General features: G+C 41.2%; 2 protein-coding genes across 2 annotated transcripts in view; one reads left to right on the top strand and one right to left on the bottom strand.

The window, feature by feature from the left end:
* Nucleotides 1-1,293: 1,293 nt before the first annotated feature.
* Nucleotides 1,294-3,069, top strand: STBD1 (starch binding domain 1). The gene is made up of 2 exons (XM_069775602.1): nucleotides 1,294-1,624; nucleotides 1,784-3,069. The coding sequence occupies exons 1-2, from the start codon at nucleotides 1,348-1,350 to the stop codon at nucleotides 2,593-2,595; spliced, it is 1,089 nt and encodes a 362-aa protein (XP_069631703.1). The 5' UTR covers nucleotides 1,294-1,347; the 3' UTR covers nucleotides 2,596-3,069.
* A 5,720-nt stretch (nucleotides 3,070-8,789) lies between these two features.
* Nucleotides 8,790-20,374, bottom strand: part of CCDC158 (coiled-coil domain containing 158) — a 35,141-nt gene continuing 23,556 nt past the window's right edge. The window contains exons 16-23 of the mRNA XM_069775531.1: nucleotides 19,825-19,950; nucleotides 17,639-17,802; nucleotides 16,486-16,545; nucleotides 14,933-14,992; nucleotides 14,532-14,587; nucleotides 12,763-12,975; nucleotides 10,184-10,285; nucleotides 8,790-8,966 (exon numbers count right to left, since the gene is read on the bottom strand). Coding sequence (XP_069631632.1) covers nucleotides 8,890-8,966; nucleotides 10,184-10,285; nucleotides 12,763-12,975; nucleotides 14,532-14,587; nucleotides 14,933-14,992; nucleotides 16,486-16,545; nucleotides 17,639-17,802; nucleotides 19,825-19,950 — 858 coding nt within the window. The 3' untranslated portion in view covers nucleotides 8,790-8,889. The remainder of the gene's footprint in view (nucleotides 8,967-10,183; nucleotides 10,286-12,762; nucleotides 12,976-14,531; nucleotides 14,588-14,932; nucleotides 14,993-16,485; nucleotides 16,546-17,638; nucleotides 17,803-19,824; nucleotides 19,951-20,374) is intronic.

The following is a 20,374-nucleotide window of genomic DNA, read 5'->3' as shown; positions in this document are numbered from 1 at the left end:
TGTGTATTCGCACAGGCCACCATATGCCATATCAGCCAGGAAACTTCACCGCAAAGCCTGCACACTTGTGCTTCTATAAATTCGAATGACATTTACTGTCCTGTTAAGCTGGGGTAGTACTGCTCTAAATGACACCGAAAGATTAAGAAGTTCACACACTGGAAATAGACTTATTGGGACATCCACTTAGCCATTCTCTTTTCTAATGAGATAGCGGATAAAATCTCATCAGTGGGCTTTAGAAATCAAGTAATGACAACACCTTTGTTCAGATGAAGAGAATAGATTTAAAAAAGGCAGCAGTCAAATCTGAATGGAACTGCCTCCCTTAACTCCTTCTCTGGTGTTAATCTTTGGTGTCAATAGTCTACACTGATAAACATTTTTACAGTGTGTCACTCCAGAATTACCAACTCAAAATACAAAGTCATAAGCTGCATTTACTAACTTTCTTGGGTTCCTAGTAAGATTTATCTGTATAACCTTTCAATTTTGAAATAAAATTTGACATCATCACTTCAAGAGGAAAATTGGGTAGTAAAATGAAGGCAAATTAAAATAAACATCAAATATCCTCTGCACTAATGGACTCTGAAGTCCCAGTAGTCCAAAAAAGCTTCCTGAGCATCATACGGAAGACAGGAGAGCAGGACAATGTTAAGAAATCCAATTGTAGTCATTAGAGTATGATGCAGAAGTTACAAAATGAGTAGTGGATTCATCTCACTTCTCAGGGATACGAGAGAAAGCCTGGATTTTCATCAGTACAAGCATTAAAAGTACAAGCCAGTACCCTCAGCGCACCCCTGCTAGAGCATATCAATCTAAGGCCACCAGTACTGCTAGAATTAAACTTCATAAACTTCTGCAGTTACTATAGCTCCAACGCTTGCTTTCCTACCAAAACAGGAAGGAAACTCAAGCATTCAGTCCTCAACTCTGGTTTTGTTGCCGTGTCATCTCCCTTCAGTTTTGCATTATCTGTCGTTTAAAACCCCTGCAGCATGGCTACCTCGTGCAGAGTGCCTAGCTATGGAGACAAAATGAGGAAAGAGAAGGGGGGGGGGGGAAATAAAGGGAGAGATGGTAGCAAAGGGGCGGGAGGGAAGGAAAGCTTTTCAACTTTTTCTCACCTAACTTCGGACTTTCTTTTTTTATTTGTTCTGACCTCCCTTTTCCCTCCCTTCAGCCGCCCCCGCCCGCCGCAGGGGGCGGCCCGACGGCCCCGCCAGACGCCGAGGGGAGCCGCCTCCCGCCCCGGGGGCGGCTCCTCCCCGGGGCCGGTGCCCCGGCTTAAAGCGGCGCCGGGGGTGGGGGCGGCCGGCGTCCCGCTGCCAGCGTCCGGCCATGGCCCGCGACCGCGGTCCGCCCGTCCTGCGGCAGCCCGCCGCCGCCGCATCCGCCGCCGCCCTCCCCGCCGAGGCCCGCGGCTGGGGCTGGCTGGGAGCCGGGCTGTGGCCGGCGCTGGTGGTGGGGCTGCTGGCCGCCCTCGTCGCTTGGCTCTGGTACGGCAGCGGTGACGGGCGAAGCGAGGAAAGCGGCGAGGCGGCGGCCGGGACGGCCCCGCTGCGGGGCGGCGGCGAGGGGCGCCCGCAGGACAGGGCCGAGGCGGCGGCGGCCACAGGTACCGGGCGGCGGGGAGGGGAAGGGGGGCGGCGGGGAGGGAGACGATGCTCCGGGGGTCTGGTCTGCCTCAGCTTGCCAGCGAGGAGGTGGGTTTGCCGCCGCGAAGCTTAACTGCGTTGCTTAAGCCATGCCTGTTCTAATGAAATGTCATTTTTAGCGGGTCTTCTGGCGAGCGGTGAGCAAGTGCTGCTGGAGGCCAAGGCTGCTGCCGCGTCCAGGCCTCGGATGCCGGGAGAGGACCTGGCAGCTGTACCAAGGAAGGAGCTTAATCACGTTCAAAGTGGCGGAGTTTCAGGCGGACCTTTGCAGATGGAGCAGCTGCTCCCGAAGCAGGGTGCCACCGACTCCGGGGAGCAGCCAGCTGATGTGCGCGGCAGCCAGGCAGGAGAATTGAGACCCGAGATGGGACAGGCAAGCGACGGATGGTGTGTGATGAACTTGGCAGGAGCCTCCGATGATGCCTGTAAGGACAGAATTGAGCAGCAGCCGGGTCAGCCAGCCGAGAGCAAGGACTGGGACCATGAAGAGTGGGAAGTTGTTTCGGAGCACCTCGCCTGGGGGGAGGCTGGCAAGAACGGCAGCATGGAAGACGCCGACAGCAAGGAATGGGAACAAGGGGACTGTCCTGATGGGGACTTGAAAGCAAAGAGAGTTGCAGCTGTGCCCCCCATGTTTCAAAATATCCATGTGACTTTCCGTGTGCACTACATCACGCACTCTGATGCTCAGTTCATTGGTGTTACTGGTGACCACGAGTGTCTTGGCCAGTGGCACAGCTACGTTCCCCTCAAGTACGACAAGGATGGCTTCTGGTCTGAATCCGTTAGTCTGCCGGTAGACACCAAAGTAGAGTGGAAATTTATCTTGGTGGAGAATGGGAAGGTCCGACGTTGGGAAGAATGCGGGAATAGGACCCTAGTGACTGAACATGAAGATCAAATTGTTCATCAGTGGTGGGGATACCATTAATGAGATTTTGGAAGCTGCTTACCTAATGGCAAACCTGCTTAGATTAATCACAGGGCCCCTAAACTTCACCCCTTCTTCAGTAGGAGACCTTCTCAAGTGCAGAGCTCTGTAAGTCCCGTATCAAACCTGGTTAAACCATGTGAGCAGCAGATCTTTGCCATCCTCTTTAGGAAATCCATTTGGCAACCTGAGAAATAAACTTCAAATGCGTTCTGAAGATGTGCAAGGTAGGCTACGAAGGCGTGAGCAGCATTCCAAGCAGCTGCCTGTCCAGGTAAATCTGGACCCTGGACTTGAGTTTGTGTTGCTTAGAGTGGGGCTAAGGATGCATCTTTGTACCGACTGCTTAGAGCTTTTGAAGCATACTAGGAAGTGTGGTTACCTACACCGTAATAGCAACTTAAGTGTTTTAACTTATGTAATGTATTAAGTAAACAATAAACACTTTCAGACTGACAGTCTGTTACAACTCGACCAGTGAACTGACTCATTTTAATAACTTCGATCGAAGTGAGTTACTTGACCTGAAGTCTTAGTGCTAAAGAATTCCTGCCAAGTGGCTGGCGCTCTTTGGAATAACAAAGGTTTAACCCCAAAGTACTTCATTCTCTAGTCCCTACTCTCTAGGAAGCACCTCAGCTCAAACAAAGGCTTGGCAGATAGGTCCCTTTTAGTCAGATCATCCTGCTGAGAGGAGAGCAAAGGTCAGAAAGGACTGTCTGGGCTTAATGAATTACTTTGTCAGGGTGGGAGCAGGCTTAAAAAAAAAAAACAAAACCAAAACCAAAAACCTGGACTGCTGTGATGGCAAGGGAATAGGATTCTCACTGAAATAGAGATAAGGTGGCATATTCCGTCTACCTAGGAACAATACCACAGTATTGTTAGCGACTACTTAGCTTAAGTTCAGGTTTGTTGTTGGTTTTTTTCCAAGACTAGGCTTTTCAACACAAATTTCTTTTAAGTTGTGGCCCTCTAGTAAGCCAGATCAAGTAGAATGCTTCCAGCTTCAACCAGTTGGTATTTTTTTTACATGACAGAAGCAGAAAGCTGTTCTGCTTGCCTGCTTTTTGTATTTTTGGTTACAAATACATGATGCTACTTCAGCGAGCTCTTCTTTCCATAATGAGGAACCTAGCTCTAGCTTGCAAATATCCCTTCCCTAGAGTGAACTTGGTCTGAAGAGCATAGCTTTGTAGGAGTTCTGAAGTACATTAATTAGCACTTAGGTTTGGAACATCTGCTTCAAAAGCACACTGCTGATCTAATTGCCTCTGCTAATTCTTTCCTGCTTTGCATGGTGGAGCAGTCTGAGTATGCGAAATGGAATGGGTTTTGGTGATAGACTGGAAGATGAGTTTCAGAGGCTTACCTCCTGCATCTAATGGTTAATGGATGTGCAGTTGGTGGGACAATAGTTGAGCTACTGTGAAGAACAAGTGTCTGAAATGTTGCTACTCCCACTTCAGTACCAGCTGTTTCATGAAACAAATCCATTGAGAGTGGGCTGGGCCGCCTGCTCATGCAGGTATAGCCACAAAATAGCTGAAGAAAATCTTGGGGGGGGGTGTTGAGGGGAGGGTGCAGAGGGAGAAAGACTAAGGCAAATGAACAACTGCATTGGCAAGCTGGAGTTCTCATGTTCTCATGTAGAACAAGCCCCCCCCAGCAGCTGCTATGTAGCAGAGCAACTTGTTCTGTGGGTCAGTTGCTTCTACAGACACTAGCTTTGGTCTCTGGTTGTCTCAAGCAACCTGAAGATTCAGATAAATAAATTTAATTCCTTCAACAGACCTTTTATAGAAGAGAAAGAGGGAGGAAATGTGGGTGGGAGCTAAACTCAAGACTGACTGTAAGCTTTTTGTTAACTGCTTGTCCAGGATGAGAAGTACCCCTGTAACTACTTCTGCATGAGAAGTACTGCAGGTCTGGAAGGAATGTGGTATCATTTCTGGCAAGTGACTCAAAAGGGAAAGGATGGAGCTGATAATTCAGCAGGTGGTTGATGCTGCTTCAGTAATCTTAAACCCATGTGCATGTGCACACACTAGTTCTCAACCCTCTTCAAGAGGAAACTAGTATGGGACTTATGTTACTTACTACATGAACTTAAAAGGAAAATAGGACACAGTATGTCCAGGGTTGAAAAAGAAATACTAACATGAAGCTCATTTCATTTTAGGGGCTACTACTTCACTGTAACAAATATTTCTACTGTTTAATTATGACTATGCTTACTGTGTACAAACAGAAAGGTCTTAATTTCTGTTCACCTGCACCAACAGTGAGTACACAAAACACTTGTATGGATTTCAGTCAGTAACTTACAGCTTTAACTGAATATCGCACTGGAACTAGTGGCTTGGTACCTTAATTGCATTTTTTTGCACTTAGCTTTTCTAACAAATTTAAGTGAACAAAATCCCTAATATACAGAGGTACAGTGGAAATAGAAGTTGATCTTCAGAAATCACTGAAGTCAAAGCAAAACATGTTATTACAAGCTGTTTACAACTATTTTTTCACATTAATGCAAGCTCTTCATATAGTCACATATTGTCAACATAAAAAGCACTTGTCCAACAGCCACTGCCATTTGAGTGTATTTATACATACATTGGAGGCTTGTCTGAGAAGATTAACTGTGGTATTAGATTAAGATATTCACTAGAAAGCCACTTAACCTACACTAGAATAGATTCTCTAATGCAATGATGAACATGTTTCAAACAGACTAACCCCCAGAAGTCTCTCAAATTAAGAATAATTTTTTTTTTAATTAAACACCCTGCGCTTTGATCCCACAGACAATGCATACAGTCCTCATGATTGCATCATCTTGCTGAATGATCAAGCAAGGTTTTTACAAAGACCTGCACTGCACTTTTGCTATAACCTCTGAATTATTGTGCCATTCACATCACTGCTTGCCCAGCAGGGCCTACGCTATGTAAATTAAATGTTATTTGTATGGTGAAAGAAGGAACTTTCTATTATTGGAGGAGCCAATTAGTATTTTCTCTAAGTTTACAGAGGTGGTTCCTCATTATTGAACAATCTATTCACTCAAGCGTGAAGGTAGACTTAAAAATTGCCCTGCTGCATAAAGATGATTATGCTAGAACAGGCTGATATCTGACTAGTACAATGTCCTGGCTGTGAGACTAGTGAAGCTACATGGGAGAAACAAGTTCTTGTTGACATTCCTATGTGGATATAACAGCCTAGCAGCCTGCGGCTCAGGATATCTAAAAGCAAATAATAAACCATCTCACTCACAGCCTAGCAAAGCCAGGAAGACTGCAACCAAAGATCTACTTTTTAAGTTCACTGGCTCATACTGCTGACAACGAACTTCTGACAAATTTGACAATTTGATTACTTACAGCTGAAATGCAATTTACTCTTATTTTTGAAGTAGTTTGGTGTACAAATGCTAAATGCTGCACCTGGATGGCAAGCTGAGCAGACAGCCTGAGGCTGGAATGGGTACTAGGCATAAACGAGTTTAAAGTCACATACGGGAACTTGCACTGCAACTTGTTTGCTTCCTATTCACTTTGCAGGTGCCTTTGTAAAAACCATGCCCACCCCACACACTCTCTGGGAGTTAAACTTACTGGTTGGAGCCTCTCCACATGATCCATTCAAAAATATTACACTGGTATTAGGTTTTCTCTTTAGGGGGTTGGTTGCCATCTGTGGTGTCCTGCTGTGGTCAAGATTTGCCTAACAGTCCTCCTGTCATCCACCTGTATGACATGGAATAACAAAGTGCTATTCATGCTGCAAAGTGCAGGATGTATAGAGCTGCTCTGGGGCCCACAAGTCTATGAACCTTTTGCTTCCCCAGGCCAATTCTTTGCCTTCTGCTGGTGGCAGGGAGGAAGCCCAGACCTGTTGCCAACTCCACTGGATTCCAGCACAAGGATGTTAAGCTGCCTTTTTGCTTGGCAGATCTCCCTTCTCTCTGGCTACTTGTACCTCTCCACCTGCTCCCTTCTGTTCACAGGGCTGCAGTCTCTTGAAACTCTTCTTAGCTTGGCTCTTTGAATGCAACTAAGAGTGCACTTTTCATTGACCTTTTCAAACCTGCTGGGCTATGCAGTGAATACGTGCTCTCATTCTCTAGATCTCACCCTTTTCTTATGAAAACTTTGGTAGATCTGTCAAATATGTATAACAAGTCCAGACTGTGATACACAAGCCATCTGAAATGATCCTTTCATTTTCAATGCAACCAATTCCTAGGAAAGGGGAGAGCCGTTATTAACATTTTGACTAAGCCTGCAACACTGTTGCCAAAAATGACAGAATCAGTGGAAAAAAATTATTAGGAAATACAGAAAATTACCTAGATTAAATCAAAATACTGTTGACAATAACTGAGGACACCTTAGGAACAACTCACCAACCTCTTATCACACAACAAGACCTCAAACTAAAAAAAACTCAGATTTGATCTACTCTGAATATAGTCCTGTAGCTTCAAAGTCAACAAAACCAAGCTTGTATCTGCATGGCTTGTGCTCATGAAGCTACTTTTGCTGAGCCTTAGCTACAAATCATTTGGTTTGGACAAAATCACTGGGTAAGCCCCTTGAATTCAAGCACGGCCTTCCATGCTGCTACAAATCCAAGGCCATAATTGCTTTTCAGAAAGCAGATAATGAGGAAAAAACACTAATGCTAGGGAAGCTGCCCCACTGGCACCTCCTGCTGACCCTGGGGATGGTCTACGTTTTGGTGCTCGGGTACCAATTTATTGCAGAGGGCCATCTTGCCCCTTGTTTTGTCAGTAATGTTTATAGCAAGGACTCCCCTCCTACCAGGCCAGCAGCTTCCATGACCAGCTTCTCAGACAGCCTTGCTAGACTCTGAAGGGGCAGCACTATTAATCTGCGCTTCACGAACAGTCCCCAGATAAAAATCAAATGGCAAATTCTGGAAAAGTACTCAATTTGGGATGAATACAAACTTCTTCCTCCCCTGTCTTTTTTTTCCAACAACTATCTTGTTCCCTTAGATATTGTCAAACACTAATGAGGCTTTAAACATCAATCTGATACTTTGGTGATCCTGTTCATCTTACTACTTTGGAATTGGTTTTAGCATTGGATAGTCTTTTAACTCTTCTAAGTGCACGAAGTCATTTGCCCTCTGCTGCAAAATCTTCAAATGTCAGAACACACACGAGGTTTTAAAATAAATTCAGGTGTGCTCAACATGTCTTCCTGTTTAGTACTAATCTTACACCAGAAATGGCCTTTGAAAATATTATTCTTAGGCACTTGTATTATGGGAAAGTTGTGTGTATTGGTGACTCAACTGAAGAGCATTTTGGAGACCAACTGAAAGTAATACGCCAGCTATTTTAGCAAACTCCCTAAATACCAGGCTCCACCACCCATATTAAGTCACACTAGACTGTTAAAAGGAAAATAGTCAGTATAGAGTCAAAATGCATTTTTTTCTGCCTAAACTTCAACTATTCTAGTTTTTATAGAGGGACACAGATTGAAGAAGGACAAGAAGTCCCAAACTAGGCACATACACATCCCTCACCTGCAAGTCTAAATGCAAGTGTTATGCTTACAAAGCTAATCCCAGTGCAGACTGTGGACTCTCCCCTTGTACTATGAATCAAGCCAAATATCCCAACAAGCAGTGAAAATGACATAAAAAATACTACTTGATGAGTCCATTCTGCCTAAAGGAATCATGGTATAGGATGCAATCTGTGCAGTCTTGCAGTTGTAGGTATGTGGTTCAACACTTTATCTCAACATTAACAGGAGCTATGGGCAGGTTTCTTGCTTTTATTGGAAATACTTGGCAGTGCTGGGACATCCAGATGAATTGGAATCTCTTGAAGTAGTAACATGAAGTATGGAGGGAAGGGCAACCAATTTATTTTAGAAAGGAAAAAAAAAAAAAGCCCAACAAACCATTTCTAAACTAATTTTGTAAAAAACAGGACCTGAAATGGTGTGCAAGATCCAGAACACACAGAAGAAACGCTGGAACTTGAAGCAGCCAGCAGTGCCCTGTGGCCAGTATCACTCACAGCACACAGCTACTGAAAATGTGTGTCAGTGAAAAGAGTCTGTATTTAGATGTATTTCTACTCCTCTGTACTTCCCACGCATTTAAAAGTAAAAACTGTAAAAAGTGTCATGGTTCCAGGCCAGAACTACAAAACTGTCAGAACTTTTATTATTCATCTTTAAAAATATAACGTATTTTAAACACAATGTACATACGTGAAAGTAATCACTAATTTATACGACGTCTTCACTTTGATAGCTTTTCCTCCTTTTCCTTTGCTTTTTCTATCTTCATTTCCTGAGTTGTGATCACTGATGACATGGCTGAAAATAGCAGCAAGAACGGATTACCTGACCACCACCTTATGTCAAAATGATTGAGGTCTCAGATGCAGACATCTAAAGCTTTGCAATATCCTCCTGCATGTTACACTGTATGTATCAAGCCCTTATAAATGCAACTTTAGTTTGCAATTCTTCATATGCAGGACCTTAACAGAAAAGATAAAGCTAGTTATAAACAGGCACCACCTCATCTGCTTTGTGAAGCCAAAGCACCAAATGCTGGAGGAGTGGTGAATTGCTACTGACTTCAGAATTTCTTTTTTTGGATGGTGTAAAATTAGTACCTTTGGTCCAACGGTCGTGGAAACGGGTTTACTTAGTGTGTACATAAAAGGCTCCCCTCCCCCCCCCCCGTATATGCTAACTCTTGATACACTGCAGATAGGAATATGTATTTTTATGTGGACATAGAAAACAGACAAACTGAAGATGTTAATGGATGGCAAAGAATAAAAATGAGAACACTTACCGTACACTTTATATATACAATTTGATTAGTTTTACCTAAATCAGGTCACTTGTATGTCCCTGACACATGTGCACTGTATCATGTAGGGAAATAATAATTTCCGAAAACTATGCAGCGAGACTTAACAGGGAAAAGGGGAAGCAACTGGAATGTGCAGTAAGAAAAAGTGCAGATAAAAGAAATTCCATCTCACTTGGCATCCTGCCATCACAGGAGTTCATGTGCATTTTACCAGCGACTTCAAAGGGAGCAAGAAGAGAACCTGAAAAGTTCTCCATTGTCACTGTGGTCATCTCAGATTTAAAAAAAAAAGTTGAGCAGGAAAGGCTATGCTTCTGAGGCCACTGCTGGGAAACGATGTTTCTGGAGTCCACTGCTGTCAGAATATATTTGAGTTTCCATGAAAGAGTCATCAGCTTGTTAAAAATTTCATTTAATTGGACATGACAGCACACGAGGGCACCCTTTGCCAGCTGCCATGTTTGAAATGTTAAGGATCTTGAAGCTTATTAGAGTTAAGGGGCTGAACAACAGTGCATTGTGGAGTTAATCTAATTACTCTCCTAGGAGCAGGATAACGTAGAAGTGGGTACTGCTAGTAAAACAGTCACGTCTAAACTGACCTCATGCAGAAACACAGGTAGTACTTTGGCAGGTAACAAGAACAGTTTCTGGAGACTGTGGGTATTTTAAATAAAATAGGAATATTTTTTGTAAATTCTGGCACCTTTGTTTTTTATCTGCAATGATTCCACCAGGTTTTGCAGGCTTTCCTTCTCGTTCTGTAGCCTCCTAGATGTATTCTGACTAGTTTCCATGGGCTGAGAAGCTAGCGAAAAAATTATTCATCAGTATGTTATCACAGTTTTTTTTTAAAAAAGGTCATTACAAATTATTTAAACATTCCATCTAAAGTAAAGTTCTTAGAAAATAAAATTTCAAACAATAAAACTTCCAGTAGCAAAGAAAATGAGTAAGACAACAAAGTTATTGACAGGAATTTATACTTAGCGGTACTTCTCTTTAAGCAAAAATACAACCACATTTCTATTTTGCCTATAAATTTCCCCATTTGAGGGATAGAGAAAAAGTGCTTAATGTACTAAAATAGTGTTTATGCCCACAACTTCTAAAGTCCCTCTTTGCCAGTAAAACCACAAGGGTTGTACAAAAGAAAGCAATAGCATCGCTTGCATTTTACAGATGCAAAACTAAGGTACATAAAGATGTAACTTACTCAAGCCAGGAATAAAACCAAAAATTCCAAGTCTTTTAAGATTCAGACCAGTGCAGATTTCAACTGGCATTGTGCCTGTCTGACTGAACACTAACACCCACAGACTGACATGGTCACACCAGTCCTTTACGAACAACTATGGTCTCCCACCCTGGAGCTTCTTCTGACCAGAACTTGGACTGTTTCCTTTTTATTACAGTCATCAATTCTCAAAAAGAGGCGGGAAAAAAAAAAAAAAAGGAGCCAGAGATGGAGGTAACTGGCTGACCGGATTAACAAACAAAGCAAAAAACCCAAAACACAACAAAAAAAGAGTGATGCCACTTATCTTTCTCTTTGAACTGAGCAATGACTGGCGACTGGCTGAAGGTTACAGTTGTGATATGCTAGATTTCCTGTGGCCTACACGGAAACAATTTGGGGTTTATGTCCAATTGCAGAGATGTTCACACTCCACCAAGCCTGCGTGTTTCCTAAAACAGGTGCAATCCAGAACCAAGGCTCGCAAATTGCAGGCACAGTTGTGTTGCTCTACAGGTACAGAAATTTCTTTGTAGTCACTCACATAGCCAGTTCAGCACTTTGATGGGGAAATGCCACGCACATTTACGCTCTGCTTACGAACAGGCATTTCTTACTTGTTAAACATGCATAAAACCACAGACTAGCTAACAAATATGCGCTTCATCTTTGCACAGCCAGACAGCCGGAGGAAGCAAAGGTCAATGAACAACAATGTTCATGTTCTAGTCAGGATGACTGCTCAGCCCAGCTGTTTTAGGTACCACTCTGCATAAAGAGAAGATCCTGATGTTTCTAAAACACAAAAGATAAAGTGACTGAGGAGAAGTCTGCGTTAACAAAGTAACAATACAATACAGACATGCTAACTTTAGGTTGAAACTACAAAAACATCCCACCTGAGAAGCAAGAAACATAAGTCCTTTTGAACTCCTTGGAGCTATGGTTAGATTTTTGCCTGTACCAGAACTAGCTTAGAGCTAGGTGTTCAGCATCTCTATTACACTCCTACCTGCAGTGCTTATGTGCCCTCTAAGAGAAATGATGTTTTCAGACCTTGCAAAATAGAGAAATGTAATGTTTAAAAATGGTTTTTGGTAAGTATTACTTGAAAATTTAGTTCCTTCCCTGTTTTTCCTACTGCATCTACTCATTTTGGGGTCTTTCTGCCACTTAAACGTAATAAAGCAGTCCTGACAGCCTGGCTTGCTGGCACGTATTTAATAGACTACCTTGAAAATGTTCACCATCCTCACACATATTTTGTGATGCAGGAAAGCTTATTTGTATCGCTTAAGAGCTACACAGATGCAGCCTTACATCAAATATTTTCAGTAAACCCCAGAACTTTTCTACATGTGTTACAGGAACCACAACAACTATTACAAATATTAGTATTAGGCAACTGTGTTGCCTGTTACTGCAAATATTGATGTTAAGCATCCCTACAGTCTATTTACTTGAATAAAGCAATTTACCAGTTTTTAAATTTAGTGGTGTGTGGAATGTATCTTCTCTTTGTATAATACATTAATTAGCTGCTACATTTTACTCACAATTCATTTTTCACAGAAAAAAACTTCAACAGAATTGTGACAGGGCGAAGGCAGTCTGATGTAAGCAAGAACAGGTCGCTTTTAGTTAAGTGTGCCAGAACCATTAATGCAGTGCTTTGCAATAACCATCAGTATATTGTGTTTCAATAAATTTGCATACTATAACTGCACTTTTTGGAACCACAAATGGAAGATCAATCCCATGTCAGCCCCGTATGTTTGAGAATTGCTGGCATTTATTTTCAGTAACATGGAATGGTTTCCGTAAGCGATGTATTACAAAGGTACATAAAAAATAAATGCAGTATGAAGTACAGGTACCATAATCATAGACTGTAAAAGACTGTATCAGTGAATGATGGTGGGACTCCAGTGGTTTCTAGAGAATTGCTGAATGGCTGAATGAAACCTACAGTTTGTAACTCACTCGCTGTACTGGCTGAGAAGAGACCCAGCCAGGCCCTTTGGATCAGTAAATGGTACTGGGCTTACTTATCTGGAGGGCTGCGGCTGCACCCTCTGGAAAGCCAACCTTCCTTGTGGACGGTGTATGCTCTGGTGAAGCGCTGGGGCCAGCTGCAAGGTCATCAGGCGGAGCGGTTAATAGCAAGTGCACTGGAGACCTTTCTCTGTATCTGTCCTCCCGAGAGACCTTCTTGGGGGAGGATATATAACGAGGAGCTGCTGAGAAAATGGATGCATCTCCTAGGAGATATCCAAACAAAGAACAGTGAGCACATACCTGAAAAGAAGCCCCCACAGCAGCTTTGACATTATCTCTTGTAACAGTTACAGGGTTGGGTTCCCTTCATTGCACTCTTTTGTACTTTCCATTCCTCATTAGTAGCCAAGGTAGCAGGAGAGTATAGCCTCTTTGCAAAACATGCTTGTTTCTGTTAAAGTGATTGTCATGTGAAAAATGGCCAGTAAACCTGCCTAGCATAAAGTAGGGCCTGCTTTTTTCTGCTGACTACTCGCTTCATGTTTACTTCCAAAACAGCCTGATGGTAGTATCATAGTTGCTAACAACCCAAGACTCCCCGTACGTTACTGATGACTTGGATCTCATTACTTAGCTATAAGAAGCAGAAAAAACAATGTTGCTTACACAGGTCTGCCATTTCCCTCCTTTCCAATAACTGATTGATATGCCTTGAATTCCTGGCAGAAAGAGAGTCATAAGGAAAAGAGACAAGATATGCATAGAAATATGCAATCAACGGATTACGTAACATGTTTTCGTATGTATGGCACACAGTGTGTGTGTGTAAAAAAAAATAAAAAAAAATAAAAAGGTTGTATGCAACTAACGAAGGGAAGATTTACTACAATTCTCTTGTTCTTCCCATAGTCTGTTTTCTTACTCCTAACACCCCTCCTGGGACATCTTGAAAATAGTTTCCGGGGTTTCTAACAAACTCCTCTTCTTCAACTACTTCTCAAGTCTTCTATGTAAAAAACGCTACTTGCAGCTATTTTGAAAGCTAGGAAAAATCCCTGGATGTTGCAGTAGGTTTGCTAGAAGGCTGACAGTAACTACCCATGAGATTTTCTTTAATACTCAGAAATACAGAAAGAGGACCCATAGGAGTTACTCCTCAGGACAAACAGAGGAGTTCTAGCCTATCTCTGAAGCACAGTGGCTTAAATACTAATAGAGAACAATTAAATATATCAGTGTCTGCAGGCAATTTTCACAGAAAAGTCAAAGAATGGATAATCTATGGGCAAGAAAACAGAAGGCAGCTAAGACTAGTACCTTCAAACCCTGATGCTCAAAGCCGTATCCTTTTATTTCTGTTTAGGTTACTAAATTCATGTTACCACATCTTAAAAGGTACTGGCCACCCAGTACTTGGAAGGAAATCAACAACATTTGCAATGACCTGATTCCTCTCAAAAGCACATCCATATTCAGATACCTGAATACAGAATTCAAGAGCCTAAATTTAGGCACCAAAAATATGACAATATTATCCATGCTAATTAGACAAGACTATCACTATTGATGATTAACTATCACAGAAGATAGCCATTTTAGGTGTGCTGGTATCAGCCTCCGTGGAGCTGGTTTGCAACAATATACAGGTTTTGCATAAGTGCAATAGAGACTTTGTAACAGCACCTGCTAAGAGGTATTTGAGTAAACGACCTAAGAAAATATACTGTATTTGGACTATATTTTTTGTAATATTCTGTAATGTTCCAGTTTGACATCATTATGGCATGTTCATCCTCAAATGCAGCCAATGAAAACTTACCAAGGGATGTAACGCCTTGGGGCTGACGATCCGCAGTGTGTAAGCATGAAGGATCCCTGCAAGCAAAACAATGGCAAAACTTGCATTCTGCAAGTATTATGCTAAGTTTTGGTAATGCTAGCTAGCCTCCACAGTGAGAATGTGAAGCTCTCATATGTAATCTCCAGATCTTATACATGTAAATTAAAAGCAAACAATGTAAATAAGTTCCACAGCTCACTCTTAGAGGGATGAAAGTAACATCACAGCTTTGTTTTTTAATTCCCAGGAAGCTTTCAGCATTATGAATAAAACAATACTAAGAAGCTCAGGACTCATGCTGTATTAAAAGCCTTAGAAACTGAATCTCAAATGAGTACTTCAATAAGCAGGTTACTCAGCTAAGTGAAAGCACTTCTCACCGTCCGAAAGTATCCTTTTCCACAATGCTTTCAGTAGCAGAGTCTCTAGCTGCAGTCTCCCTGCATGGAAAAACATATCGCCGTCAAAATCACAGCAAAAGCCGTGCCAGTAGGATTGGGACGTTTCACATTTTTAGAAGCTAAGCTTGTTTTTCAAGCAGAGTGCAATGGCAGCCACATTCTAATAGTGAAGCAAAGGCATTGTAAAATTGTTGTATGAGTTCACTAAAAGAAGTCTCTTAGAGCTGGAGTGAATTTAGACTACTGAAGTAATGGATATCTTTGGAAATAAAGGACTAGATTCATTATGAATACTGGGTGTTTATAAGGATGGAAAAAACACAATAAACTTCTGCTTTAGACAACTAATGCCATTGCAATCTTCCTTCTGGTTACTCACACAACAGTCCTTCTATTTAACTTCTTGAGACCATCTTCTGGTTATGGGGTGCTTTTTACCCCATACTCCACCTAATAGCATCAGATGACTACCGTAGCGTAAGTTCTTGCCTTTTCCAGGTTTGGATCTATGTCTTTTCTCAGGCACTGTAAATTCGTCAAGTACAGTGGTATTTGATGAGAGAATGGAAATGGATCATTGATTAATTTCCAAAAAACAGCTGGAGTCATTTTAAGCATGAGCATCGAGAGACACTCGGAAGTGTTCCAGAAAAGTAAAATCTTGCTGAATTTTATGCCGACCTTTTGCAGAAATGCTCCATTTCCACCAGCAGCTCTGCTATTCCATCTGAATCTACACAAAACCCCCCTGCTAAGCATGCTTGAAGCATAAAAAGTGCTACCTTTATCATACAAAACCTTCTTGCTCTATGTCAGGCTTTCTGTGACAACCTCAGCTTTAGAACAGACAAAAAAAAATCAAGTAAGACTTTATAGCAAATGGCACTTGCCATTTGGCATCTTATATTTTGATATGGTAACCCTGGATATAGCACAACTTTTAACTAAGGTACTGGGAACAAAAGAAAAATAAATAATAATAATAAAGCTTCATGTCAGTTTTCACAGGAGACAATCAAGAAAATCTACCTAGCAGCACCTTATTCCAGCTTTCCATATACCACTTGTGTATCTTTTGGTAAAGGTCCTCTATTTAATTAATAAAGTATCTATTTAAAAGGAAATTCATTAACTTCTAAGGACTTCAGCAATGTCCTGTCGATGCCATTACCACATTTCTCTTTACAGAAAATGCCAAAGTGATGACCGCCTTTGGGTAATCTTTCTCACTTGTTTAACACCAATTCTGTGGTACATAGAAACACAAGCTTTGGAGATTAAGGACACAAACCTGGTTAATGAATCTTATACGTCACTACTTCATTGAGCTATCTCAGAATTCTCATCTACAAGGAACTTCTAGTCTTTATTAGAACATAAACCATTATTTTCTTCCCAATTTTTAAATACATTTTGTACAACAACTCTCTTATTTATTTCTCACAATATTGTCTATATTGTCCTATTGTATTCACTCGATCAACGTCTGTATCTCTGTTATCCGTGACCTTTTCAGAGAAGTGATTTCTCACCTCTTGCAAGGATCTGATCGTAGGCTGAAGACAGCAGCATATCCTCTACTTGTACCGTCTCTGTGTAGAAGGATGTAGAAAGACAACACCAGAACTAGCACTACCAACAGCACTGAGATAGTCATGTACTTTGACAGTTTTGTATATTGAGAATTGATGAGGTGTAGGATTCCCACAACCTCATTTCAGCTCTGCAAGAGAACACTGTTGCAAGGGAGAAAATTTCTCGTAAAATCCACACGGTCTGAACCATAAATGCTCGCACCCATATGTAGAAAAGAACAATTTCTCCCACTGCCACTGTAACCAGAGAACATAGGCAATAATCATATAGTACAGGCTGGCAAAGCATACGATTGACTGTCATGCCTCCAAAGGACTCTATCTATGATAGGCAAAGTCAAGGTAGGAAGAGGCAATACAGTCACTGCTTAAAAAAAAAATCAGACAGACAGACCAACTTCTGTGCATGAACCCTTTTTCCGTTTGTGAAATAGAAGCTTCTACATTTAAGCAGTCAAAAAATTTGCATGTTGATAACAGGCAGATCTTTTTTTCAATAAAAAGACCTGCGAAAAGCAGAAAAACCCAGAATACATAGGATACTGGGACTGATGTTATTTTTTTCCACCAGTATGTATTATGGGAGAAGCGTCACAGTTTAAATAAATTTGATCCTAATCAAAGTCCATTAATTATATTTTCCTTTATGAAGTATCCTTATGTTCTGGATTAGAAACATCAGGATTTGTGCCATATTGATTTTTCAACTTCACGTGCCACTGTCATTATCATTTGTTTGGTAAAAAAAAAAATTGCCTGCTTCAACAATGAGTGAAGGGATATTTATATAAGGCAGAAAAAGAAGAAAGGAGTTCTAAATTCAAATAAAAGCAGAAACACCAAGAAGCAAGAGTAAAGGCAAATGGTGTAGTCACCTTCTATTTCCCTACTACCTAAAGCATCCAAGGAACCTGGAAAACAACAGAAGCTTTGGAAGCTTTCAGATTATCTTGAGCTTACTCATACACACCCAACTTTCTTGCAAAAAGGCATCCTATACTGCTCCTGAAACACGTGACTAGCCAGATCCTAGCTTTAGAAGGCTACGGAAGTACACAGCACACAACAAAAATAACTGTATTACTCTTACACTGTATTTCTCATGGTTGCTAAAGGCGATTTTCTCCCACCATTGCTGTCATTGTTGCGAAGATCCACAGAGGGAATGTCATTGTCTGACCTTGTTAATTCCTGAAGAATCCTCTTTAGATCCTGCAATGGTTCTTCCTTCAAAATGCCTGGCTTGGAAAGCATCTGAAATAAAATCATTCAGTTACGAAGTATTTATAAAGGCACTCTCTTCTTCAATTCTTACCTATACTCATCCAAAGTCACATGTTTTTCCTCCCTCTACTCTTGTCTTACCAGTTAGAAACAGGGAAGATTTTTTTGTGATTTTAGTTAAGAAGTGTTGGAGGCTAGATTATGATAACTTGAAGACTGTCAGAATAGTCTCTGAATATGACTGCACTCTCATGTGGAAAGTTACCTGACAGAAATGTGTAAAGCAACTGAATGTGATCAAGGGAGAACATGGCTAACATCTGTGTTTTGAATAAACGTTGTAAAAAGGTTATGACTACTGTTTCAAGGTCAAAAACATTAAAATAAGCCTTTAATTATGAAAGCTTCCCCCCACCAATACAACCATTACCTTTTTCAATACTCAGAACCATTAATCTTTGCTTATGTGACAACTCTGTTTTCTCCTTTTTAACCTGTGTTCCCAGGTATTACTGTACAGTACACAAACACAACTCTGAAGACAGAAATACGAGTACATCAGGGTGTTTTCTAGGTACTCATTTCTATAACAGCTGAGTTGTCTGCAAATATAAACCACTTTATTGTCACAGCCATCCTCTAAGCTGAAGTGCAATATTATTCTCATTTTACTGATCAGGACTTGAGGCAAAAGCCTGGTTCAAAGAATCCTTTCTTTCTGTGATGAACTGGATTTTTCAGACTACTCAGCACTTCACAGGTTCAAAGCACTGCTCCCACTGACTTACACAAGAAACATCTTGCTAACACGTTTTCATTGAAAAGAAGTTCATTTCCAATGGGAACACACTAGTTTCAGCAGAGCTTATATGGAGAACAAATTCCTCAGCTTCATATTGGGTCAATGTGATACTGAGTCAGACCAAATCCTTCTTTCCCACAATCTGGCTAAGAAACCAGGCTACCAACCAGGTAGGGTCTCCGTCTCAAGTGTTGGAGCTGCTTCATTTTGTACAATAACTAATCGTGCAGGAACCAAGAAGATTCAAGTAGACCTTGAATCAAGTTCTCCTACAAGCTGTTAAGTCCTCACCATGGTACTACATTAAAAAAAATCGGTTCTTTTTCCTTCTTTATCCTCAGAAGTATAAACTGATTAACTCAAAGAAAAGAGAATGGGAGTCCCTGATGCTGCAGGGATTTCAAAGAATTAACTATCCTTTGTTCCTTGATATAAATGTTTGTCACCACATCAGAAAGTAAAACAGAAAATACTACTGAAAAATATCTGCGTTAACTTGCAGTCTACAGATTTTGAGGTAAAAATTAATGAAAATACCTCTACCAATTTCTGCGAGAGATACATCAGGTCCCTTTTGGAGAATTATACAAAATCTAAACAGAAAATACCAAAAGTTGTGGGGTTTTTTGCATGAGATTGGAGTTGAAGAAGTTTTCTGTAATGAAAAATCAGAACAACACTAGCATTTAATTTAAGTAATCTAAATGTAGATATACAAAAAACAAAAGGAAGGACAATGATGTGTCTTTTAGGATAAAATTGGTCAAAACCACTGAAAGCCAGCTTGGAGGACAATGTAAGTATTAAAAGCTACTACAGGTCAATCAGGTGATGACATTTATCAGGAACTATGTACAAGACTATTTTCACTGCCAAATATAAGTGATTTACAGCAAGTAAAGTACTAGAAAAAAAAAGTGAAAACCAAACTGCTTACAGATCAGTACCTTCTATTTTAATAGTTTATAAATGTTATTGGTGATAGAGGTTAAGTTAAACTCCTATTACAATCTATAGAATTTTTGCACTGTCCAGTTGCTTTTTACATGTATTTCGCAAACGGAAAAAAAGATCTTCTGAAAGGCCGTAACGTACAAGAAGCTACAGAAAATGGTTTTACCTTTGGTGTTAAGAATTTACTCTTGGACACTCCTACCAGATGCTCTCCCATTCAGAAATTCCATGTTATTTTTACCCTTTGGAACATCCCTGTTTCCCATGCAGTTTCCCATTTTGAGGCAGGTACTCACAGGAGGGGCACAGCTGGCCAAGTTCAGGGAAGGTGACACGACAGCAGAGTGCAGGTGGGAAAGAGGCACTATGTGCTGCAGCTTGCCTGAAGCAGAAGCTGATGAGTAGCCCGGACCCTGCAGCTCCTGCAGAAAAACATTAGCCGAGCAGAACAATCAAGTATAGCTAAGCAGAATAAATGGGTTTAGACAGCATGCCCTCTCTAACAGGGCATCTCTTTTAGTCAAATCTTTTATAATATGTAGCACTCAATTCTCAAAACACTTCCTGTTATTTATTAGCTGTGCTCAGACATAAACCTTTTAGTGACTGAACTGGGTGCCAAGAGTGGCAGTTTCATTTATTTTCAGAATTTTAACATATGCTCTGCCATCATTCAAGTGGAGGACATCTCAGGGCCACTACAAAATTAAGTGTCCCACAGTTCTTGTACCTTTTTTCCCCCTCTTGGGTGAGAATTTCTTTCACTGGAATATGAGATTCCCCACCTTTGCCACTGTTCATATGAAGTACTTTTGTATCACTTAAGTAGATTTGTATTTTGAATAT

Source organism: Haliaeetus albicilla, chromosome 1 (genome assembly GCF_947461875.1).
Source record: "Haliaeetus albicilla chromosome 1, bHalAlb1.1, whole genome shotgun sequence".
Taxonomy (NCBI): Eukaryota; Metazoa; Chordata; class Aves; order Accipitriformes; family Accipitridae; genus Haliaeetus; species Haliaeetus albicilla.
The sequence above is the reverse complement of the archived record's forward strand: the minus strand, read 5'-3'. Positions and strand labels throughout refer to the sequence as shown.